The 25713-nt window shown below is 37.6% G+C and overlaps 1 protein-coding gene across 5 annotated transcripts; it reads left to right on the top strand.

The window, feature by feature from the left end:
- The first annotated feature begins 1207 nt into the window (after positions 1–1207).
- On the top strand, positions 1208–23842 carry crtc1a (CREB regulated transcription coactivator 1a). Of its 5 annotated transcripts, none has more exons than XM_061044352.1 (15): positions 1208–1365; positions 3572–3688; positions 6059–6186; positions 7332–7391; positions 8022–8116; positions 8870–8955; positions 9046–9086; positions 9655–9845; positions 10031–10176; positions 10430–10522; positions 11733–11831; positions 13531–13635; positions 16656–16739; positions 16858–17038; positions 18984–23842. In XM_061044352.1, exons 1-15 carry the CDS (start codon positions 1240–1242, stop codon positions 19187–19189), a joined length of 1758 nt encoding a protein of 585 aa, XP_060900335.1. In that variant the 5' UTR covers positions 1208–1239; the 3' UTR covers positions 19190–23842. The 5 variants fall into 5 exon arrangements, with proteins under 5 accessions (XP_060900335.1, XP_060900334.1, XP_060900333.1 ...); XM_061044351.1 differs by having other exon boundaries at positions 9655–9863; positions 11736–11831; XM_061044350.1 differs by having other exon boundaries at positions 9655–9863.
- The last annotated feature ends 1871 nt before the right edge of the window (positions 23843–25713 follow it).

The following is a 25713-nucleotide window of genomic DNA, read 5'->3' as shown; positions in this document are numbered from 1 at the left end:
CCACTTACCGGCCCAAGGTTTCATGTCATGTACATTAAAGACAGCACAGGCAAGGAGGGAATTTTATTTAAAATTATTTTCAGTGAAAAAAAAGGAAGTAAGCTAGTTTAGGAGTAACCTATCAACTAGCAAACGATGGGCTAAGTTTTAAATTGGGAGTCTATTACGTCAGTGGCCTGCAAAATACTGCTGAATAAGAATAAATAAAATAAATGGCTATATTCAGACATATTCCAATTAAAAGGTGAATGTAAAACTCGTATTTTCTTGAAAAGGTAAAACATGAGTTTATTCCGCAGTCCAGATGTGCGCTGCGCCTCCACTACACCCCCGCGCAGCGACGTGAGCACGCACGGCCTCACCGAGGCTGCGTCAAGTCGCCCAACAAATGTTATGTGCATACCAGACACTAGACGATTTTACCTTCAAAATAAAAGCCTTGACGCAACAAACACTAAAATTTCAGGTGAAGTGACAAGAAATGCTTTTTATAAGCTGCATTGAAACAAATCTGACAGAAAAATGATCGGTTGCAGGAGAACATTTGTTTCAATCTTTCATCAACACCTCCATTTGCTTGGTAGCATATAGCTTCACAAATAGGAATAGGCTACTTAGGAGGCTAACTAAAAAATGTTTTTTGATAGGCAGTTGTAAATGTGAAATAATTCAAAGTATCGACATTAAACAGTCTGCATTCAGTTGGGGCCTACTCTGTTGTTTGGTTGTAGCCTATATGCCTTCTAATTCGAAAAGTTAACTGGGACACCTTATGAAATTAGCTTAGCCTGTTTTTCATTTGGTGTGACAGGGCATTACAAAAGGTCCCCTGATCATTTTGTTAACCAAACACAATTCTCACTAGTTTCACAAATCAAACGTAAAATAAATGTATTATGTAATTTCCTGCAAACCAGTTTGAGCAGATCAAGACATGTGCTCTGCAAAGTGGTTACTAAAGAAAGATAAACCACAATCAAACCAGACAGGTAGGCCAACTTGATTTTCGGGAGAAGAGATCGACACAGACCTTTATAACAAATAAGCCTACCTCCAATAAAGTGTGAATCTTTCTGCTAAATAGCCAACTCTACTCTACTTCATACCCATCTCATAAGGCTACTTTGAACTGCACTTATTCTGAAGGTCATTCCGGGTCTCTAACCGGAAGTTGCTTGTCGTCACTCAGGGTCGCTTTGCTCTGGCCGCTGAGTAAAAAACGGAGCAGAAGAGCGAAACATGGCGACTTCGAACAATCCGCGGAAATTCAGCGAGAAAATCGCTTTACATAACCAGAAGCAGGCGGAGGAGACAGCCGCGTTCGAAGAAGTGATGAAAGACCTCAGCATAACCAGGGCAGCGAGGGTAACCAACCCGTTTTCATGTCTTTTTTACACCCCACCTCTTCTTCGTTTGTTTTCTGCGAGCTGTCAAATATGCATTAGTAGCGCGCGCGCGGCAGCTGCAGGAGGTAAACAATAACAAACGACGCTTCCTGCCAGCTGGAGCCTTTTCTCTCCCACGGTTGTCACCGAGCAGATCTTGTGGGAGGTAACAGTCCCGTAGTGTAGATATTAACGACAAGGACCCTCGTCCGAAAAAGTTATTTCCATGTTTTTGTCCCACGCGAGTGAAAGCAAAGGGGCGTGCGCGCGTGTTTGACAGCGCGAGTTCAACTGCAGCGATTATTTTTCTCCTCGTCTCGTGCACTGCTACAAAAGATAACGTATTTGTCAGTGTTGAATAACTGGTCATGAATGTTGTTTGTGTGTTAGTGAAATGTAGTGAGGTGTGTTTGCATCATGGCTCTGTAAACTTGTCTGACTGGTCTTCAGGCCTGTTTGCTCTGCTGCATAAAAGACATTTACACCAAAGATGAACGCAAGCAGATTATGAGGAATCTAAGCCACACACAACACAGGCCTCCAAAATAAATCCTATGTATTCTGTAGTGAGTGAGTGAGTGCTGATGAGAAGGAAGCATAGTGCGTGGAAAGACTATAGCCTACTACAAGGTAAACGGGGAGCTAGCTCACTACAGTGTTTGTTGTATTGTATAACTATCTGGAGGCTATATCGAAGAGAAACTTGCCTATACTTATCCTTTTCGATTATATATCCACGTTGTCATCCAGTGGCATCAAGCCACTACAGGATTATTCTCAATGTAGCAGTTTGAACTGATTTTTTTTAGATTCAGGGCCAAAAAAGAATATTTAAAGAAATTTGAATTATACCTTCCACAGAGTGGCCTACACATAGAGTGATATAAAAGAAAGACACAGGTGTAATCAAATGAATCATGCCTGAATGATATTTTGCCACTTGAATTTCCCTGTCATGTTGTTGTGACTACAATAGCTATATCTTTAATGTTATCAGAAACACCTGTGCTTTTGTCTTTGATTACAATTGTACATTTCTGCTGTTAAACAGGTTTATGAAGATTTAGCAGAGGATAAGATTTTTCCTGCATGATAACTAACTAAAATCTAAAGAAAATCGGATTATTTAGGATTGTTTGTTGGAATTTTCCGAAAAAATAACCATGAAGGCTCTACATGTTAGTCTATTTTTCAGCCTGTGGCTTTCTTTTTTTAAAGTAAGCCCTTGTCTTAGCAAACCTGAAGTCACTTGGGAAGTGACTTCAGGTTTAGAGTTTCATCCTTTTGGCCCTGTCCCCTCATGGTCCCCTTCAGCGCCTCTCTGCTGTTTCCTCTCTTTGCTCTGCTCAGTTTATCTGTGGCAAAAAAAATAGCTTAGACTGACCTCCTGCTGGTCTCGTAATGTTACACTATGGTATGTTATCCTTTGTGAACAGAGTATGCATACGGCATGTATAAAAAACAAACTGAGATCAGGCACGTGTCAAAATACAAAAGAGAAACAGGCGTAGTCATTGTTGTTATTAGATTTTCTGCTCCGCCATCAGTGAGCAATGGGCTTGAATTAGAAAATGTAATTGACTGGTTACTGGCTCTCTAATGGCAAATGGAACTGGAGGTCGTTCTTAACAATGCCGTGAAGCTTAAGGGAGTTTGCTTTTTCCGAAATCCAACTAGTTAGATCATTTGCTTTTGTTTCCTCCTTCAGTTTCCTACAATCTCTTCACATTTAAATGTTTTTAAACTCTCTGTGCACTGCTCTGATGATGAACTCAAATATGGCAGCCTTCACTTCACCTTGCAGGAAAAAATGTCTCATTCATATCATGATTAATGTGGTATTGTTTACATTTGGGATTTAAAATCAGTGAAGGTTTTGTATTTAGCCCGTTAAATGTTTAATAAAGAAAAACTCAATATGTTGGATGCTTACATTGTAACACTTCATACAGTAGGGGATGGAGTAAGCTTGGATACATACAATTAGTTCATACATTTCCCTTTTCGGAAAAATGTCCTTGCAGGAGATGAAACTGAGCTGTTTTCATTTAGAATATTATATCATGTTTATTGCCAGGTTGTTGTTGTGATCGTATCTTGTTCAGAGTTGTGAGTAGGACGTTGCTGTGAATGCAAACTTCCATTCAAACCGCCAGTTGTCTTACTTGCTGTCGTTTGACTTCCAGCTACAGCTGCAGAAGACTCAGTACTTGCAGCTGGGACAAAATCGTGGACAGTACTATGGAGGATCTTTGCCAAATGTCAACCAGATTGGAAACAGCAGCATGGATATGACTTTTCAGGTGAGGGATTTCTAGATAGTTTTATGTCTTTCAGCAGCAATTCAAAAAGCTTATCTATGGAGTAAAGGACATTTTCACTCAATCTTGGTGATTTAACTTTTATTCATACTAGGATTGATTTTACAGCTGTTTCTTATCAATGAATATATTTGTGCCGTCTCTGTGGCCAAGTAATATCCTGCAATATTGATTCCACCTGTGGCAGATCTATAAAAAGTCACTGTGAAATCCTTGTTCCCTGGGATGAATGCTCTGCTCCACAAGAAGTGACATATAAACTGTTTACATAAGCAAAAAGAGCACACTGTTTGCAATAGAGGAAGTAAATATACCAACCCACAGGCTACATGAGTGTGTTTTACTATACTATGTAGAAACACACTCTCCCATTTAGACCTCAACATGAATACCAGAGCTGTGTCTCAAATTGGCCCTGCTGAAAGACAATGGCCCTCAGGCAAAAATATGCCAATCAACGATGTCATTAATTGATCTGTTGTGTCGCATCAATTTAAGTCTGATTTTCCCAATCATGATAATCTGTGTATCAACAATATGTGATACCAGTGTGAATATTAAAGGGATACTTCACCCATTGAAACATGTTTCTGTATTGACATTGGGTCATATATGTAGTAGAAATGTGAAATACATTTTGAAGTTGGTGCCTTCTTGGCCGAGAAAAGGCAGAAAGTGTCTTTTTGGCTCATGTGGATGAAAGACACCGAATCCCAGAATGCACAGCATCGCAGGCCACTCCCACTAAGGTCCTCTATCTACAGACATATTTACTTCAACACATGAGGCCATTTCCTCAACTGATTCAGAGATTTCTTCCAGAATTGATCTGGGAAATTCCTGGCAGAAAACAGACTCTATGTCTGTGTCCATAGGCAAACAGTGAGAGCACCGACACTACCAGTCCGCCCTGGCTCGAGCCGGTGCGGGCTCCTAGACCTCACCGCCTGCAATATAGCAATATAGCCGTGAGACGGTCGCTGCCAACAGGCCGGTCTTGTGTCGCGGTGGCCCCGGTGGCCAGCGGCCATATTTATATTTTTTCGCCATTATCAGCTTTCTCCATAGAACCTGTTAGCATAGCATCCAAGCAATATGGCGGACGTTAAGTTTCGATTCTGGGAGTGAGTTCCCACCCACTGATCTGTGATTGGTCTGTAGCTTCAGTGGTCAAAAATATGAGGAACTAGCGTTGTAGTTTCACCACGCTAACCACAACAGCTTCCAGTGACGCAAAAATCGTCATTTTGCGTCAACAGAAGCTCCTTTTCAGACTTAAAAATACAAAGATTTCCCATCTCAGGGGAAAATGAGGGCTGGATGCACGACCATTCAAAAATACTACCAGGTTTCTAATGATACAAAGCTTAATGCAAATGGGTGAAGTATCCCTTTAATACAACAGCAGAGAAGGCTGTAGCTCAAAAGACAGAAGTTAACAATGGTTTTCAACCGATCTTGTTTCGGAAAACAAATAGGTGAAATTGTGGGGGGAAATTTACTCTTGCAAGGTAATGAATTTTATTAAATGGAGTAAAAACCAGAAGAAAGTATTGTGTAATATGTTGACGTGACATTAATAGGTCCTGTTTTATGAAAATAAGACAACTCTTTTCAAAGCCCCTCTTAAAATTGGTTTAAGATAAATTTGGAGTATCTCTTCTAGTTCTTTATGATGTGGATATGCTACCTAGATGCTTTTGTTCATGCCAATTCAGCTTAACATTGAATTAGAAAAAGAATCGTAGAGTTATGAATCTCATGTGTGGGAAAAGAAAAACAACTTAATGAGGAAAAACTGGATCTGTTATGTGATGTCAATAGCTCTATTACACTCTTAGTTCATCTGTGTGAAAAAAACAAAACAAGAATCCGTGGGAAGGAGTTTTGGAGTCAAGACTAAAACCCTCCAATTGACAACCACCATAACCAAGAAGAGTACAGGCAGAAGACTGTGGGAGTTAGCACTGCTGCTTCACCATCAAGAATCAGTTCCCCCAACAAAACAGATACTTTACAGATCGACTACTGTTTTTTTTTTTCAGAGGAGCTGATGTCATGTTTGCTCTGAGCCCCTTTAACTTTCATACCTGATAACATACAGGTGATGTTTGTCATTGTAGTCAAAGAATAGTGAAGCTGTGTAGCTAGATCTAGTACAAGATAGATTCATGATAAAATAATGACTTGAACATTTTTAAGGTTTTGAGTTTTGTTTGCATCTCAGATTCATGGCTGTTAAATATGGGATGCATATCCTTTTCAAAGTTTTATGGATTGGTTACAGACATCCTCAACAAAAACTGACGTCAGATTGAGATATTTATGATTCTGTTCTGTCTTGTTTGTCAGACTTCAGGGCTGGACACGAACAGGTCGACGCGACACCACGGCTTGGTGGACAGAGTCTACAGGGACCGGAACCGGATCACATCGCCTCACAGAAAGCCGCTGTCTTTTGACAAACATGGACGCCAGATATCCTTTCAGACTGTTTGTTTTCTGCTCAAGTAGATATTGTTTCATTTTGTGTTTGTTGAGAGTTTCTCTCTGAAGCCCAAAGTTGACATAGCTTTGCTGTTGTCTGAAAAGTTTTTCATTCTGTTAAAGTTAATGGGAAGGTTTTTCAAGTTCTTGCTGAATGAAATGAAAAAGTCCTCCAATTTCTGATTACTTTATTTTATTTTTTTTCTGGAACAACATGTTTGATATATTCAGGAAGCTGCTCTGCAGTTTGTAGTGCTATAGAATTGTTTCTTGTTCTTGTGAAATATGGAGATATTTGGTCTATCCCCGTAAACACCAGATCAAAAGATCCACAAAATACAGCTTAAAAAAATGTTTTTCATAAGTAACTTGATTGTGCAACATTTGACCAAGCAGGATTATGTGGCAAAACAAATTCTCTCGTTATATTAATCTAATATCTATTTTTAGAATATAGTACTTTGGTTACTCAAAGTGGGGGTTCCGGCCCCCTGCAGGGGTCCCCAGGGGGGCACTAGGGGTTCATGTGAACTTTGAGAGAAGGGGGGGGGGAATTGGAAAACTATTTAAATTATAATAACATTATTTATGACAAAACATAATAATATATGTCTTTGTAGATGTTAGTAATCACTGCATATTAAAATTGATGTGTTCATTTTCTATTCAGATCTTTCAATTTAAACAGACCTTGTGAATGAAATGGATGAATAACAAGATCACTGTTTATAAAAATAAGGAGACATATTAAGAAGTTGTATGTCTGATTTGGTATATGCTATCATAATGTACAAGGAATTTAAGAAATTATGCAATATGCCTTTATGTGTAGGAACTTGAGGATGTTGCAGATGTTCCTGTAGCTTTAGAATCATTTGTTTGCTTGTTTTTCAATGTAAAACTACATTGTTAATAGCTTTTGCCTGTAATCAGTCTGATTCCCATTTTATATGTTCAGAACGTCTGCGTAGTGATATGGCAGATTTATTCCTGACAAATGTCAAACTGTAACGTGACGCTTGCAGTTTATTACTTCTCTAAAACACGTTGTTTTTAGAAGAATACAAAAGCAAAGAATGCATCAAATCTGCCAAGACGTTCTCTCTCCAGCTGTATTTTCTTAACCTATGTCTCACATTGACAGCTGTCCATATGGCGCGGTTTATCTGTCACCACCACCTGATACTAGCTGGAGGAGGTAAGACATCCTCGGAGGAGGAAACACCAGCTCTGCATGACTGTTTATCTCAATGTTTACTCTCAATGTTGACGCAGTCCTCAACGAATGATTCTGACTTGTACCCCTTTGCTTTACTCTGCTTGTATTGCATTATTTTCTGTAAATGAAGACGCAGTGTCTGATCTGGACAAGAGAAAATCAAGGAACATGGCACAATACTTTTTAAACTGACAATGAAAACACATCAGTCTCAGCGTTTTGGATAACTTTATTTTAAAAAGGCAATTTAGTTTGACAGCGTACCAAGCATATGATAAGAAAACAAAAGGAAACAAATGCAGTCACAGCAGCATTAAGACATTTACATTCGTTTGTCAATGACGACAGTGAGAAGCCTGATCATAGAAATTTAACTCCAAAAAATGTAGTAATAATTAAATAAATGAGTAAATGAAAGCACCTTACATTTCAGCTGTCAGCATTTAACAGCATGATAGCTGAAGGAATTACGAAGCTGGAGTATCTTTTTGTGTTTCGAGGAGGGGCATGTAGGCTGTCTTAAGGGCATTAAGGAGAATTGTTTTCTTACACTTTTCTATAAAAGTGTAAGAATGTGTGATTTTCTTTTCTTTTTTTTATATCTTACAGGACAAACTCTGACTCAGCGCTGCACCAGAGCACATTAATTCCTGCCCAGCAGGCCTCTTTCATTGGAGGGTCACAGGAGCTCCAGCCCAAAAGAAGTATACATTATCTTAAGAAATGTTATCCAAAAGTTGTTTGTTCATACTTTTATTAAGCTCAGATCTCAGTAATATAAAAATCATTCAGTACAGAGAAGTAAATTGAGATAAGTGTGAAACTGTATAACAGTAAGCTCATGTATTATCTAGTTATTACTTATTGTATAATCTGAGCTGTTAATTGAGTTAAGGCAGCACAGGTGTTTTAATACTTCTTATCTACAGTATATGAGGGTGCCGGTTTGGGCTGTTTTGTCCTAAGCCTCTTTTTTTTTGTGTTATTTTGCTGCATCTCTTGGCAGCTGAGTCGAGTGCCCTCCAGTGTGTGATGAAAGGGATTTGAATGTGGCTTTGAAGGCAGGGGGGAAAATGACTGCTGGGAAAAAGGAGTGCATCCGAGTGTCTGATGAATGTGACTTCTGACAGCCTCGTAAGGCGGATTATTTTAATTTCAGAAGCGCTTCAGTTGAATTTGAATAATTTCCCTATATTGATAATTAGTGGTTTTGCACTCAATAGTCAGTCAGTTTGTATTTGTTTTTACTTTCTTATCTTTCTTGTCCTGTTTGTTTTTTTCTTCCTAGCTATTACTGGTGATAATACATTGTTGTCCTCCTTACGGCCTTACGTCTTTTTGCTTGTGATCAAATAAAACAGGGGCATTAAGACTGATTATTAAAAGCTCAAACAGACTGGACATCTGTAAACCAGATAGACTTGTGATTTTTTTTCACTCTTTCTTCATGTCTCTAGTTCTCCTGCTCACTGTACCAGGAGCTGAAGCCATTAAAGGAGAGGTTGATGATGATGGCCAAGAACAGAACTGGGAGTGCAGAAAGGTGCAACTTCTGCAGTCAAACACACATTATTTTATTTTTTTTGTCTTTTTGAAATGGTTCCGACAATTTTTTTTTCCTTTCCCATTTCAGAACATTTCAAGGTCTAAACTCTGCAAAGTTCCAGGGATCAAGTGAGTATTTTACTGGTTTACATGTGTAGAACTGGTCTGAAGTTATCTTCCGGAGGCCTGTTTCAGAAAGCAGGTTTACTGCAAACCATGAGTCTGTTAACCCTGAAATGAGGGAAACTCCGGGTTTAAAGTATGAAGACCTCTTTTTGTCACCTGTTGCCATGGTGTTTCAGTCATGATGCTGCTCTGAAACCGTTAAAACTCAGAGGATAATTCAACTCTGAGTTCAGGGTTAGAATCAGAGTTTGTTGAAACTGTTTTCCCCCTGGATGTACAAGAAGATAAAATCTTTTCCACACATCTGGTAAATATATATCATAAAAAAAATGTTTAAACTGAAGCCATCTGAAATCGATTGAAATTAGGTTAAATGTTTATTTATTCATTTAGTGGCCTAAGTAAAAAGTCACAAATAGCATGCGCAAAATGCATTAAGTCCAAATATATTTGATTAATTTTGTTTGAAATGAAAAGATGCAAATCCAGAAGTCATCCAGTTTGTTTTTCCTTCGAGTGTACTAGCTCTGTTGTCTCTGTTGAGCTCCCTCCACTGTCTTGTTTCCTGCAGCATCTTCCCATCTCCGGACCAACAGTTGACAGCTTCACTAAAACCAGCAGTCCACAACACCGGCGGTTCTCTTCCTGATCTGACCAACATCCAGTTTCCTCCTCCTCTGCCCACCCCACTCGACTCAGACGATGCTGTGGTCGCCTCGTTCTGCTCCTCCAACAGCATGCAGAACCTGGCGAACAGTCAAGGTTACTCTACAGACGGTGGTTTGTTCAGAACTTGTAACTTTCCTTATAACTGAGTTTTTCCAGGATATTTTTGACTTTAAAATAAACATGTAGCACTCTCTGGTTCCAATTCTTGAAGACACTGTTTTTGCTCTTAAAAAACTCTTCCTCATGCTGTCTTTTGTGTGTGTTTGTGTGCTGGGTAGGAGTGAGCACATCTCAGCCCACAGTAACCATGGAAATGCAGCCAGGGCAGGACAACATGGTCCCTCTCATCCTGAATGCAGGAGACTCCCACCAGCCTCAGAGCCTGCAGCTCTCCCCGACATCTCCTCCTCTTTCTCTGTCTCAGGTACGGCCCCGCTCTCTGCCCTGACCTCTGTTGTGTCAGGAAGATCAGACATTCAAGTCTAATGGATTATTGAATTGTCGATTTATTTATTGAAGTCACATCTCACTAGTTCACATTTTGTTGTGTCAATTTTATGAGGTTATGTTTGTGGTGTAAAGAAAGCCCAGAGTGAACAACTTAATATTAATAAGGTCTTAAATAATTAACTCTAATTCATTGAGTATTGAAGTATCTGTTGCTGTGCTTCCCCCAGGCGGCCATCAATGCCATGAACCTCGAGCAACAGCTGTCCCAGTATGCCTTCTTCAACCAGCAGCCGTCATCCCAGACCCACCAAAACCAGCAAGTGAGTCCTGATTTTTTTCTCGTTATTAGTCCAGCAGTTCCTAAGCCATGAGACTTCAACTTATCTGTGAATTCAAAACAATATTTTCAAATATTGTGCAATATTTGTGCAAAAAAAAACAACCTGTAGTGGCTAAATCTTAAGAATAATTTGTTTTATTAGACAAGGAAATGTAATCAAAATAAATTATTCAATTCAAATTCAACATATTAGGTCGTGGCCCACGAAGTGGATGAATGATAATACCTTAAGAACTTTATTAAGCCAAATATCTTTTAAAATCTTTTTTCATCATCCTGATGACTATAGATCATCATCTGACTTTATAAACGCACTCTTTTTTTGTTAATGAAGATGATGTGGTCCTAGACATTTATTTATTTTGTCCTTTTTTTAATTGAGTGTGGTTACTTTTTTTAATTGGCTTAATATATTACTACCAACTGGGCACAGACCTCGGCCCATTTGTCTTTTAGACAGGTTTGTTGTTTAACTACAGTTGAGCCACAGAGATTATACAGGTTTCAGGCTTCCTATCAGAAAAAGGGAAATCTGAAAATATTTTTGTAAAAAAAAAAAAATGTTTTAGCAGCTAAATCCAGTAGTTTGGCCCAGCACGCTGAAACTCTCCTCTTGTCTTGCATCGTCACTTCATAATAAAGAAAAAAACATTTGATATAGATTTGCTCTGCAGCAGTTCATTCATAATTTAAACCTGATTTTACTACTTTATTAGTAAAACATGAGACCTCTTTCAAGTCTTATTCTGACTAATGATATTTCTTTGTATATTGTTGTTTATATTTGAACATATAAGGAAACAATTATATTGTATATTTATTGCGATATTAAAATGAATTTGGGCAACAAATCTAGACAGGATTCTAAATGTATTTATAAAGGGTTGTGAAAAACACATGCTCAAAATGTGTAGGGTAGCAAACATTCAACAACCACAGCATAATAATAAAATAATGTTGAACTGAATATTTAAAATGATAAAATGTTAATGATATTGTAATTTCCTAATTTACATAGATTCCCAGCCTCTGCCATTTATTCACTGCTCTCTTCTTTTTACATTTCTGCCTACAAACTATTAAAACTGATCCTGATATTCTTAGTCTGTAATGAGACGTTTTAGAATAGTGTTTCTTTTGAACCACATGTATCTTTGTTGATTTATGACTCCACTCTGTCTGTTTTCAAGCAGACAGGTCTGGTCCAGCTGTCGTCCTCGGTGAACTCCTGCTCCACATCAGACAATCAGACGTCCTCGCAAACCAACATGACCATCGACATGAATACGGTAAGCTGGGGACACACCAGTGTATCTAACTGTGGTGTTGTAACAGCGGTACAGTGATGACATCTCGATCTTTTCTTTCCTGGAAATAGGCTTTTAGATGGTGTCATTCTCTGGCCGCCTGGTTACAGTAGTAACTCCTTTGTTTTGCACATGTTGCTGTGATATGAAGTTGTGAATTACAGTGATTACTAGAACAACAACAAAAATGTCTAGAACCAAACCAAATATCTGTTGGGTGATAAAATCATCAAATAACAGCCTATTAGAGATTAATTAGTATAGACGTATATGCTTTCCAATAGTTGATATGAAAACTGCTTTTTGCACATCATAAAAAGCAGAAAATACTGTTTCGGTAAATTAAGATATTTGTTTCAGAAACTTGTCTTCTGTGTTATTTTGAATGGTTATTTGCTTGAATTTGAGGTGCGAAAATACTAATAATAATGTCTGGTTTTATTCCACCTCAAATTTACAATAAAACAGCAGCCATATTAGTTATAGGGGAAATGTTCCTCTCTAAAATCAATATCAGGATCTACTTAAAAAAAATGTCATATCTGTCAGCTCTGGTACTGTATAGAAAGTGTGTATGGCCAAACAATTGGGCTTGAAATTGAAACTTCACAGAAATGACATTAAATGCCATACATTTCTTTTTTTTTGTACCGAAATAAGATAAAAAAATAATGGATGCATGAGATGAAGGTTTTAAAAAAAATGTGCAAAACTCGGCTCTGGCTGCTCTACTTCTGTTGCAGTGGGAATATGTTTGGATAACTGCACACATGAAGTGGCCTACATTTGCATGGTCTCAGATAGAGACTTTCAGTGTGAGGTCAAGTGAAACATGCTCTGGAGACACAGTTTAGAACTCCCTGTCTGTTAACGACCAATATAAATCTCATTTATTGCTCTCTAATATATTTAAAGTTTGTTTTCAGATACGTTTTCAGATATCTGACTCATTTCTGGACATTTCCAATCTGTAAAATTTTGGTTCCAAGCTACAGCTTGGATATAATCTTGCATTTTCTTGTGAGTTCTAGCGGATCTGTTTGAGAATTAATCATTGAATTCTTTTATATAGCTACCTTGAACTGCTTTATCTAGTCTTTATCATATGTTACCAATAGTTTGATAACGTATCTGTCTATAGATTGTGATTGAGAAGGTTTGAACTCCTGTTGGCTTTGGGTAATGAGAAGTAAAACACACAACTGTGTCCCCATAGAGTTAGTCTCAATAGAAATATTTGTTCTGTTCTGTACACATATTCCTCCTTTGATGTCTTTGAATAAGTGAATATTAAAGAGCAGATAGAACAAAAGAGAACAGATTGGTTTTCTCTGATCCTCCAGTTTTACAACACTGAGTCGCTCAGCTTAGATTGCTGGCAACATATTTTCTCCTCTAATTAATCCCTTGTTGTTTTCTCTGTTTCTCACATATCTTTTTCAGCCTTTTTAATGCATTGATGTGACATTGCACATAATGTTCATTGCTGTAAATAATTCAATTGTATTCCAGAAATGGAGTACATCCTTTGGTAAATTCTCAGTCCACCAAAGCTTAAATGAATAGTCTTCAATAAGACAAGCGTCAGAAATACACATAATAAAGCTCCATATCTAGGCCCAGAACACACACATTAGTTGGTCTTAGATGTGAATAACTCAAACGTATCCTCTTGTATCAGGCCTCCTCCCTCCAACAGTACCGCAGTAGGGTCGGATCCTCTGCAAATCAGTCTCCAACCTCCCCAGTCTCCAATCAAGGCTTCTCTCCTGGAGGCTCGCCTCAAGTAAGGGCGTGTGAACCAGTGAGCTTCTGGCTAGCTCTGTATAAATATCACCGTCCCCCTGCTCTGTAGTCCTGTGGTTAATGTTGCAGAGTAGGACCCCCCCTCCCCCCCACACGGCTGCTTGTATTGTGTTGATATCAGCAGATCTGGGCAAAGATTTTTAACGTTTTAGCAAGACAAACAATTCATTCACTCATTATTTTTTCACTTCAAGTAAATGTTATAGTTTTTATTCTACCTCTTCATTTAATTGTATTTGCCTCTATATGTATGTGTTTGTAAGGAAAGGGCAAAATACATGCTAATAATGTGAAATAAAGTCAAACTATTCACCGCTAACATTTTAACGCAGCGTGAAATCTACAGGTGTTTGAGTCAGGTTAGAGTTGTGATCCAGACACTACAATCAGTAATCCTAATAAAAGCAGAATGATGTTAAAAATGTAGCTTCTGCTAACATTAGCTTGGCTTATTTGTAGGTTTTTAATTTATTTTATGGTAAGGTTTCATCCAGTGTGACAATGATAGCACTTAATGAATATAGTTATTGATTCACCTGTGGGTTTCATGCTTTGGCATGATAAAAGAAGTTAAAGATTCACTCTTTCAAGAAGGCTTTTTATTTTTAAGAAAACATACTGGGAGAAACCACTTTGCGATACTTACATTTGTCCCTTAACAACCTTTACAAGGTCTCCATATTTCAATAGTTTGTTTCTAAATCGGAATATTCCTGGTAAAGTAAAGGTTTAAAAAAAATTATAACTTGTATCATCCCACTACAGAATAGAGTGTAACACAATTGGAGGTGCAGTAGTGGTCCTGTTTTGCCCAGATCTGACTACCAGCCTCTTTAAACACTCAGTGTCGTTGATGTGTTTTGTTATGTAGCTGTGTCCCTGACCTTCCCTCACTGCTGCTTTGATGGTTTTTGCGTTGCATCTCAACTGTGTTCCCCAAAAAGCTTTGTAAGACTCTGTTCTGGTGGGTTTTTTTATATGTTCATCAGATTTTTGTGTTTCTTGTTGTTTTGCGCAAGCATGGAGATTTGAGGCATTTCTGAATGATTACACACACTGTTGCATCACAACAAGCTGGACCTTAGCTTACAGGGTGATGCTTTAAGAAAAATGAAACACACCCAAAGTAAACATGGATCAGGGTTGGCAATCTGTAATACTTAGTCTAAGTATTTGAGATTTGAAGCCCTCGTTTAGAAGCAGTTAATCATTTACTGCTTTCATTCTATGAATCAAACCATAATCACATGTGTAACTGTAGATGATGCAGAGAAATATGTTAAGCCTTTTCCTAACAGAAGATTTAGGTCGCTTTTTGAATCAGCATTTACTTCTGCTGAAGTGGAAGTGTGATGTTGTTTGTTAAAGACGCAGAGAAAAAGAAATGTGGAAGGTGACGGCAATGATACATGGTGTGTGTGTGTGTGTGTGTGTGTGTGTGTGTGTGTGTGTGTGTGTGTGTGTGTGTGTGTGTGTGTGTGTGTGTGTGTGTGTGTGTGTGTGTGTGTGTGTGTGTGTGTGTGTGTGTGTGTGTGTGTGTGTGTGTGTGTGTGTGTGTGTGTGTGTGTGTGTGTGTGTGTGTGTGTGTGTGTGTGTGTGTGTGTGTGTGTGTGTGTGTGTGTGTGTGTGTGTGTGTGTGTGTGTGCGTGCGTTTCTTCATGTTTGTCCTGCTGTTTGCGGCTACGTTCTCTCCTGAGCTGAAGCTGGCTCACTTTCAGTCCTGAGGTTATCCAAGGGCTAAACCACAACTGACAAGCTGTGTGCTCTCTTCTCCTGCTAGGCCCCATGGGGACATCTGCAGCACACACAGATAATTTGGTTTTGAATGAGGAGGAGCACAGGCTGAGAATATGATCCAATTACTTATACATTAAGAGGCCATGATGAAACGGGAGAATTTCTGCTGCTGTTCAATGAGAACATCAAAATGAGAAACTTGAAGAGAATTAGCTCGCACTGGACGAGTCGGTGGAGGAGAATAAAGCACAAAGGGGATTTGATTTTCAATGATTCGCTTTATTTCATGTGAATTTCATCCCATTTTGTGGGCATAAATCAGAGGGCAGCAGAGGAGGCTCTTGTTAAACGAGTGTCCCCTTAAAAGTCCCATTTCTTATCTCTAGAACAGTTTTTTTTTAACATTTGGTGGATGTCCATTTATCATTGTTAGTTAGCACTGACCTTTGGGAGTCAAAACAAAATTGTTCTTATGTGTAACATTGTTACGTCTCTTTTATTTTAGTTATTCGACTAGTCTTTTATTTAGTCACTATTTATTTAATTAGTAAAAACCCACCAAATGTCTTTCTTTATGTTTGTGCAGGCTTCCTATAATTTCATGCAATGCATTTCATAATGCTTCAGTGATAGAAACATTTGACTGATGTGGAACTTAAGTGTCCTCAAACTAGCTGACATATCATATCCATATGATTTGCCATATAGTGCAGGGTAGAATTAACACATACACACACACACACACACACACACACACACACACACACACACACACACACACAAAGCTACAAATTCCTTGCTGGTCCATCATACTTTTCATGTCTCCGTTTTGCTATGAAAATCCTGAGAATCGGACCTTTCTTCTGAATTCTGTGTTTTATGACATGATTGCGTACTTTGTACTGTGATTGATCGTGTACTGCCATCCTTTGTCAGTGCACACATTTTATTGATTTTTGAGTAAGATTCATACATTTACAGACGCACAGAACTCTTCTCCTGTCCGCCATATAAATTATATAGAATTATTTTTCATATACAGAAAAAATGCTGGATGTACAAGTAAATGTGAGCAAATTGACAAATCACAACATTTCAAGATATTTGAAGTGATTTTGAAGGACTGTGTCCTTTTCATAGTTTCAATTGTCTGTTAAATGTAAAGAGACAGGATAACAACTATACATAGTTGGTTGTCCTAACTAGGTTGTTGTTTTTTTGCCAGAATCTAAATAAACATTTTTGGTCTTTTTGTTGTTGCAGCATAACTCCATACTGGGCAGTGTGTTTGCAGACTTTTACGACCAGCAGCTCCCGTCTATTCAGGCTAGTGTGCTCTCACAACAGGTACTTACTTTGTCAGATGTATTTATTTTGTGCTATATCAACCTGCTTTTGCTGGAGTGTGACTATATGTGAGATACAGCTGGAATACCTGTGTTGTTGTTGTCGTTGTGATTTGCAGTTGGAGCAGTTCAACATGATAGAAACTCCCATCAGCTCTGACAGCCTGTACAACCAGACCTCCACCCTCAACTACTCCCAGGCGCTCATGATGGGTTTGACTGGTGGCCATTGCAGCCTGCAGGACTCGCAGCAACTGGGCTACAGTAGCCATGGAAACATCCCCAACATCATTCTCACAGGTGCTGTTACGACTAACATGATGCTCGTTTGAGTCCAACAGAGATCGGCTGTAGGAGAATAGTGGCACGCAGACGCTTGTGTGAAAAACCTTTTTGTTAAGAAACCAGAATTAAGCTTGTACCTCTTCTTCATACTGTATATCTTGTTGATAGAGAGATATGGTCTCAACAAAAGCTGAACATAATTACACATCAAAGGGACATCATTCATTTCTTGGCTGTAAAGATTGATTTTATTGTTAAAAACACTTGAAAATATTCTTGTTAATCTACCCCTAATTATGATCATTAAGTGTTTTGAAAGTGCTGATATATCTCACACTTGAGAATTGGGTGCAAATCATGGCTACATTTATAAGCTTCCATCAAATAGATATTTTCCCAACCTTTATGTCTATATGTATATGTTAGGGATGCAACAATACCATCAGCCCACGGTTCAATACGTACCTCGGTTTTTTGGTCACAGTTTTCAGTTCAGTTCTGATGACCCGGCCAGTTGGATTGCTTTTTTTTGGTATTCCATTCTTTTAAATTTAAGACAGATTATACAGGAACAGCAAGGGGTTATGGGAAAACTATTTCTTTATTTTACTTTTAAGCAAAACAACTTCATTACACATACTCCATTAATACACATTCCTGGTTTATGGTGTATAGTCTCAGTTTGTAGAAGGCAGCTCTGACTTTTGTCTGTCCACTCTCAGACTGTCTGCATCATGCAGGTTAACAGCTGGTGGCTGTGTGTGACACCAGACAGTAGCTTCATGTTAGTAACATTACAACCTGCTGTGGTCTGTTTGCAGACAGTTAACTTTTTGTTAACTCTATGTGTGTAATCTGACACCAGTGTTGTCAGCTTCCCCCAACTTTAGTGCATAGTGATTGGATATTAGGAAGGGGCTTCCTCATCCCAGCGCATGGACTTAAAGGCACACACAAACTGAGCCAATTCAGAGAGAAATACAATACATGGAAACTAGTTGTATGCAAAACCGCAATTCACAAGCGCTTATTAGACAGTGGATGCTGTACAGAACGGTTCAATATTATATTAGGAATGATTGCATCCCTAATATATGTATGTCCACACAAGAGTAATTTAACAAGGCATTATTAGAAACCTGAGGGGTTTTTAGCTGGTTATGAATGGATTAATAAAGTATTTCTGATTGTGAAAAAGGCAAAAATTAATACTGATGTCTTTATATGACTTACAAAAGCAAACAAGACCATCAGCAACATGATTGATTATTTCTATCTAGTTATTTTTTATTTCTTTAGGATGGCGTCAGATGAAGTGATTTGCAGAGTACAGAACAAAGGTGCCATTGTTTCCATTTAAAATACGTCAGAGATTTAAATAAGTGAAATGTTTGACAATAAAGAAGGCAGGATGATATATTTAGTTGGAAGACCTTTGTTACACAGATACAGGACAAGATCAGCAAAGTGATAAGAGATACCATTGGTGATTTTTAAATTTAATTAACCTCCTAAGCAAAGTACATTAAGAAAATATATTTTAATATAGAAATCCACACTTAACCTTTCAGGCTGTTATATTAACCATAAGTGATAGTGACAGCAGCAACACATGATCAAATACTTAACCTGATCCCTGTACATCTATGGATGAGCATGTTGAAATATAATTAAAAGGATGTTAAAGCCTCACAGTCAAAGTCAGCAGTGTCAGTTATTACCTTCCTCTTCACTAAAATATATACAATTAACATGACAAGATGCCAAGCTTCTTACAGCATGCTTTGATCTAATTATAACCCAGATTTGTCACCTTTTGTCTCTTCCTGCTTCCACTGAGTGCTAATTTAACAAGCAGCTTTCTATCAGCCTGTTGAAACCCTCTCATTGATAAATACCCACGTACGTGTGCCTTTAACTGATAATCCTTCTTTAACTGTGTTGCCTTTCTTCTGTTCAGTGAGTGGAGAGTCTCCCCCCAGCCTGCCCAAGGACCTGACCGGCTCTCTGTCCACAGATGTCAGTTTTGATATCGACTCCCAGTTCCCACTGGATGATCTGAAAATAGACCCACTGACTCTTGACGGCCTGCACATGCTTAATGACCCAGACATGGTCCTCGCCGACTCAGCCACAGAGGACGCGTTTCGCCTCGACCGGCTCTAACCAATGATGGTGCACAGGTGTGTGAATGCCGCAGGCCTGGGCGGGAGGGAGAAGGGGAGTTACATTTTAGAGGATGAGTTCAAAAAGAGAGGGATTCCAAAGTGTACTGGTCAAGATCTGGTCAGTGCAGAGCATCATTCCCATTAAACCAACCCAATTAAACCCCACGAGAAAGCTTTCAAAAGAGAAGATTGTAGAAAAACACAATGTGAAGTTGAAGACGTGCCCAGCCTCCCATCTCTTCAGAACCAGAATGATGGTTTACGACTGATTACAATCAAGTTACGGTGTCGAGTTTTGTTTGCAGATCTCTCAGTTTTTGAAAATTCCGCATTTAGTTTTGGTTGAATTTAGATTCCTATTTTTTATGGAAGTAAATATGAATTTAGATTGAGCCTCAAAGTCTGCAGAGTTAATCCTTTTCAATCAGTAGTGTTTGACGCACGTGTTTACATCGTACAGCTAGATGACTCAGAGGAAACACCTGTCAGGTTAGACCTGCCTCTATGCCAGGCTGCTTGTACTCTCTGTCTGGATATTGATTTAATGCTAATCCCCATTTGGTTTGATCAAGAAGACAAACTCAGACCTGGTTAGAGTTTCCACACATTTCCTCTGAAGACCCAAAAGACAATAACTTGTTATTTTACCAACTGAGATATTTTAAGAAAATGCTGATTATCAGTTATTACCATGGTAAATAGCAGTCATCGGTTATGCATGAAATTACAAAACACTGTGCATACTTGTTTTGCCTTAATAGCTTAACATTTTGTTTTTTTGTGCGCAAAGATGACTATTATGTAAATGAGAAAAAATACATTTCAAATGTTGAGTTACTGTTTAGCAGGTGGTCTGGTCTACATCATTCATGGTTGCATTTTTTGGAGGTGCACTGACCTTTACCCATTACTCCACCCATTGTTACTAACATGCCATTTATCTTTTACATGATCAGCCCATTCTAAATGGTTCACAGAGTGATTCTGTTATGAAATAGATGTTTACAGGCTTGTTTTGTTTTTCTCATGTACAGAATGTGATTAGATTTAGCGTAATGGTGTCTATGCAAAACTACAGCGATTGATTTAGGACTGTAAAGTGAAACACATAAAATGAACCCTTATAAAAGGAAGCCAACATGCAAGACTCTCATAGCGCTGGTGCCATGTTTCATTTCTTGTGATACTTTGAAAACTTCTTTTAGACTAGTTAGTTGTGGAGAAAAAAATTCTCGGTGAGTAGGGCACCCAGTAGAAACTCTCCAGGATTTCTCCCAAAGATGTGACCTCAGTGTAGTCGAAATATATATATTTTTCCAGATAATTAAACTGCCTCTATACTAGAACAGCATTGTTGATGCAATGAGAATGTATTTTGGTCACATCTTTACGGTTGTGTTGTTGCCATCTTGTCATCCTCATTGCCTCTCATATCTGGCCTTTGTGTACTGTAGGACCAAATATCTTGCACCTGATTGTTTTTCTCCCTGCAAAGGAGATTTGTCTTTTTTTTTTTTAACGTTCAGACTTTATTTGTTTCTTTAGCACTACAGTGACTCTGAATATCTGTTTCCTAGTCATAATGCTGCTTTGTGTACCCTTGGTTGATTTGTTTGATGTATCTCTGGCTCTTTTGTTCTAAAACTTTTTGGCTTTCTGCTCTAAAACACTCCTCGGTGAAGCCAGGATCAACAGCTTGATGCGTCCATATCTCATATTGCACTTTATGCATTTATTTGAAAAAAAAGATTTAAAAGATTTTATATACACTCCCCTGTGACTGTTGCGTGCACTGGACCTGTTGTTGCCCTGTCTCTGTTTAAATTGCCTTCTTGTAAAAAAAACAAAAAAAAAAAAACAGAAAACAAAAAACAGAGAGAATATGAAAAAACAGAATTAAATTATAGTTATTTTTTAATAGTCATATAAAAAAAATATATTTAAAAGAGCTGTTTGAAGTCAATCAGTAAGTATTTTGTTAGCTGTGTACTGTTCAGGAACACTGTTGTATTTTGGGACAGAAACTAAACTATGAAAATGTGTTACTAATCACTTATGAGCAAACCAAATGCTTCTTATTGAAATAGCTCAAAATACTGTCATGTTTTTTCGTCATTTCTAAAATGAGCTAACCAGAAATCTGCAGGGCATATTATCACAATGCCATGTTTGATAGGATCGAACAATCACTGAAAAAGAGTGAGTACTAATCAGTCCAGGTATATTAATGTTACAAATACCCATAAGATGAAGATTGTTTTTTTTCTAGGACACTAGACACTCGTTTCCCCTCAGTCTACAACACTAAACCCGTTATCCTTTGCTACAACATTATTTCTTTTGTCAAGTGTCAAGGTCCTTTTGTGCCAGCATATTTCATCATTATTATTTATGTCATGATCTAAATCGAAAATGTTCCGAAAAATGTTATGGAATAAGTTGAATTTAAGTTGTTTGGCTTGAAGATTATTTTTCCTCTTGTTTTTGAAAGTACTTTAATGTGTTCGATGCATCATGTGTCTGTATTTTTGCATTTTTTTTATGTTATTTAGAAAAAGTTGTGATTGCATGAATATCTGGAAATCTTTTCCCTTTTTACGGCTTTTTTTTTCTCTTGTTCTTTTGAAGGGCTGGGGACAGCTTTGTTTGTCTTAAGTGTTCTGTTTTTTGGTGATATATGTCCTTTAATGTCTTTTTTAACTTCAGCGTCATGTGTAGGCTACAGTATGTATCTGCTAAGTGAAGCCTAAAAGCATCAGAAGTATGGTAATCAGCCTTTTTATGCACATGTACAAGCTGTTGTTTGGTACTATGTTTTACACTGCAATATACAGTATGTGCTTTCTGTGCAACACCTACAGAGTTTGATTATGTCATGGTAAATCTAGACTAGCTTTGTACATTGCTGTGCAGTAGGATCAATGTTTTTCGTGCTTTATGTGCTATGATGTCAAAGTGAGAAAATGCACTGAGAAATACTGTGCTGCAACACGTCCTTGTGGCTCTTATCTTCTCTGCTGGACCTCAGACTTTAAGCGTGAGCCTGACATCTTTTGTAGGTCCATTTTTCTGTTTGAGTGTTTCTTTTGAACTTTTGTGCTCATGTAGATAGCTCTGACTGATGTGTCGCCTGTCAATGTCACCTTTTTAAGCATCAACGTTCAGGTTTCCATTGGTGTTCTTTAAGCCAGTGTTTACAGAGACAAGAGTTTACAACAGAGCAATGTTTGTTTATCTCTTAGAAAATATTTCAGCTTTGTTAAATACTGTTATAACAGACTACATATGAACCACTTGCAGTGTAAAATAGCAAAACATTTTTGCTATTTAATTGTAACAGTGAATCAGTAATGTCATTTGAATTGTATGACAATTATGTCAATATTATGACCTTATTAATATATTCTTTTTCACAAGATTTTAAAAGTTATATGAATTAATTATCTTTTCTCTGGACTTCATCCTTTGGCATTTCCAGGCCTTGATGGTACTTTTTATTTAATTGACAGCTTTTATTTTTCCCCTTATCCCACTCTCCATATGTATTTTTTTAATAAGTCATAATAACAATTTAGATTGATTGAGTTAAGTAGTGAATCTGTCAATAACACTGTTTCACCTTTTTCTCTTTGTTTTAAATCAACAGTGGAACAGAAAATGCCAAATTTCAGACTAGCCATAAATGAGAGAACTCTTCTTTTTTTTCAAAATATTTTATTAGAAATGACTTTACATAGAAACTATGAACTTATCAATGCATTCTTTACATTGGATATGATAACAACAAATATTGCAGCAGCATATGTAAAGAGATGTGACTCGTGGATCCTTTCTAATGCATGGGAAATCTCTTTTCTGGTATGCTAAATTTCAAAATATCTCGTAAAATACCTTGACATGTTACATTTTACTTTAAATTATTTTGCTTTTTCATCTTTTATAAATCTTGTCAAACACTTTTTGAAGTGCATTTTACTATATAATACTTGTCTGAGAAAAAACATCAGATGTGGCAGATTCAAATACTGTAAAGTCAGACTGTATACTACTAGATAAATGTTGACTCTGTGATGCAACACATTAAAACACAAACTGAATCAGGAAGATGAAACGGACTCATAGTCCTGTGGGGTTACTCAGTGGGTTTCCTCACATCTCTGAATCCTTTATGTGCATTTTGAGGGCAGCCCACTGCTGGTTCAAGCCTCATACAATGGCAGCTAAATTGTTATATAATGTATTTTGTTTCTAAGTACAGTTACACTATTCCAAACATGCATTTTACTGCCGTGAAGGGGTGCACTATGCTCCTGTTGTTACGCTCACAGCAACAGGAAACATTATGCTCATGGAATATGCAAAATCTAGCATTCTGCAGCACAGCTTGGCAAGTTGGTACTTTTTTGAGGTAACCCTTTAAAAAATGACTGGATCAAACGTTGTTCCTCAAACTGCGTGTTTTCTATCTTGACTGTCAAATCAGACCAAAAGAATCCAAGTTGGCTGTAAATGTGTGCTATATAAAAGAAGAAATATGCTTCTGTTTGAACTGTACCTGATGTATTTTTCTTGTGTGGAGGCTTCTGTCCTTGTAACTTTGCATTATTATTTGTAAAAGAAATGAAAATAAATATATCTGAATAAGCAGAAATGGGTTTTAGTGTATTTTTTGTCATCAGGTGGACTTCATAAGCACAAGAAAATAAAGAACTAAAAGAGTAGTTACATGATGATTGCAGCCCACATTACTGGCATAACTTAGGATTTTTCTCACCCACTCCACAGCTTCACGCCCAGCATTCACCCTGCCTCTCCCACTCTGTCCACACCAACTCATTTTAAGGAGCTGACACTTTGCATGTGGGATGGACATGACAAAAGAAATGACCAAGATGACTGGTGGTTATATTTCTGTCTTTCTACATCAGGAAAGGTGCATGTTTTTTATTGTGTAAGTCGATATTTAGCCGACTAAAAAAACCTTACAAAAGAAATTAGACTACGCGTGACTGATCCACATCCTTGTAGTCCCTGCAGTGCGGTGGCTCAAGTTTGATTCCCTCAAATGGCTCAACAGTCACTCCTGCCCAGTCTTCTCCAGTGATGCAGCATCCTGATTTTCTCCTCATCTGACCTCCTGTTGTAGAGACAGGCTTAGCTCATGCTTTTCTCTGAAGAACTGCAGGACTCCATCTGCTGGTGGAACACTTCAATGCAAACTTATCAATAACTCGCATGTCATGGTATAAACACATCCATTAATTAAACATGTATTTAAATCTCAGGTTCCAAAGTGAATGACATTAATGTAACAATAGTGATAAATGATAGGCTGCGTGTGTGTGTTTGTGTGGTCATCTGGTTACTGATTCCATATTAGATGGAAAAAGCCAAAGCTGTTCCCCAATCTCACAAAAACCAAACCGGTTTAGTTTATTTAAACAGGGACTCCCCTCACTGCTAAATGATTATAAAAAAAACATTGTGGCTTAAAGAGTTTTGTAATCCTTATTGAGACTTGTTTCAATAATTCCAACATTTAATTTCCTTTCATTTCAAACTGTTATTTATTTTTGAAAATACATTGAGGCTCTCTTTATTTCCAATGGTGACAGATAACAATCATATTAGAAAAAAGAAAAAAACAACAAAACACAAAGGCCTTTAATTAAAAGATCCTTGTGGCTAAAGGTTTTTGTATTCCTTTTATAGAATTGTTTCAATCATTCTCAAATACGAGGATTTCCTACTTTTCCTTTTCATTAATATATTTGTAGGCCTACTTGACCCTTCAGGCAAATTAGTTTGCTGAGGCAAAATATCAATTGAAATACTCGTTTTGTTTTCAATAAAATACATTCAAAAATAAACAACAACTTTGTCACACACTGAAGGTTAAAATTAAAGACAGCCAGTACGAGAAAATACAAATGAAGGCACAATAAAAGTTCCTGGTTTATCATACAAACACAAATAGGCTACCAGTATTAATAGTCTTAAAGAGGCGATTGTCTTCACTTCCGTTTTTAATGTAGCCTAGATAAGTAGGCTCCCTAAAAATGCATTAACATACACCTGATCCCCTGAATATAAAAACAGGTCAGTAGGGCTTTAAAAATTAGAAGTTTATTATACAGGGACACATCCATGTGCTTACTTGATAATATCTGTCTCTCCTTACTGTAATCTGTTCTGCACATTTACAAATTATCCCTGCACTCATGTTCACTTCATTTGGCTGTCTACTCGCCGTTATATTGAATAGTTTCTGCTGATAATATGTCTACAATCATGCACTTTAACTTATGTCAATACTGTCCATTTACAACTCTGTTTTTGCACATTTACATTTAATCCTTCATATTTAATTTACAACCATTTACAACTCTGTTTTTGCACATTTACATTCAATCCTTCATATTTTATTTACAACCATTTACAACTCTGTTTTTGCACATTTACATTTAATCTTCCATATTTAATCTTCCTATTTAAGACTAGTAATGTTTAGTTAAATCCTGG

Source organism: Labrus mixtus, chromosome 8 (genome assembly GCF_963584025.1).
Source record: "Labrus mixtus chromosome 8, fLabMix1.1, whole genome shotgun sequence".
In the NCBI taxonomy this organism is placed as follows: Eukaryota; Metazoa; Chordata; class Actinopteri; order Labriformes; family Labridae; genus Labrus; species Labrus mixtus.
Note: the sequence above shows the minus strand (reverse complement) of the source record. Positions and strands in the feature narration are given on the sequence as shown.

Excerpts from the sequence above, each read along its gene's own strand:
- crtc1a (XM_061044350.1), top strand. The coding sequence starts at position 1,240 with ATGGCGACTTCGAACAATCCGCGGAAATTCAGCGAGAAAATCGCTTTA. Across the intron at positions 1,366-3,571 it reads GCATAACCAGGGCAGCGAGG|CTACAGCTGCAGAAGACTCA; the intron begins GTAACCAACCCG and ends TTTGACTTCCAG. Across the intron at positions 9,087-9,654 it reads TGCAAAGTTCCAGGGATCAA|CATCTTCCCATCTCCGGACC; the intron begins GTGAGTATTTTA and ends TGTTTCCTGCAG.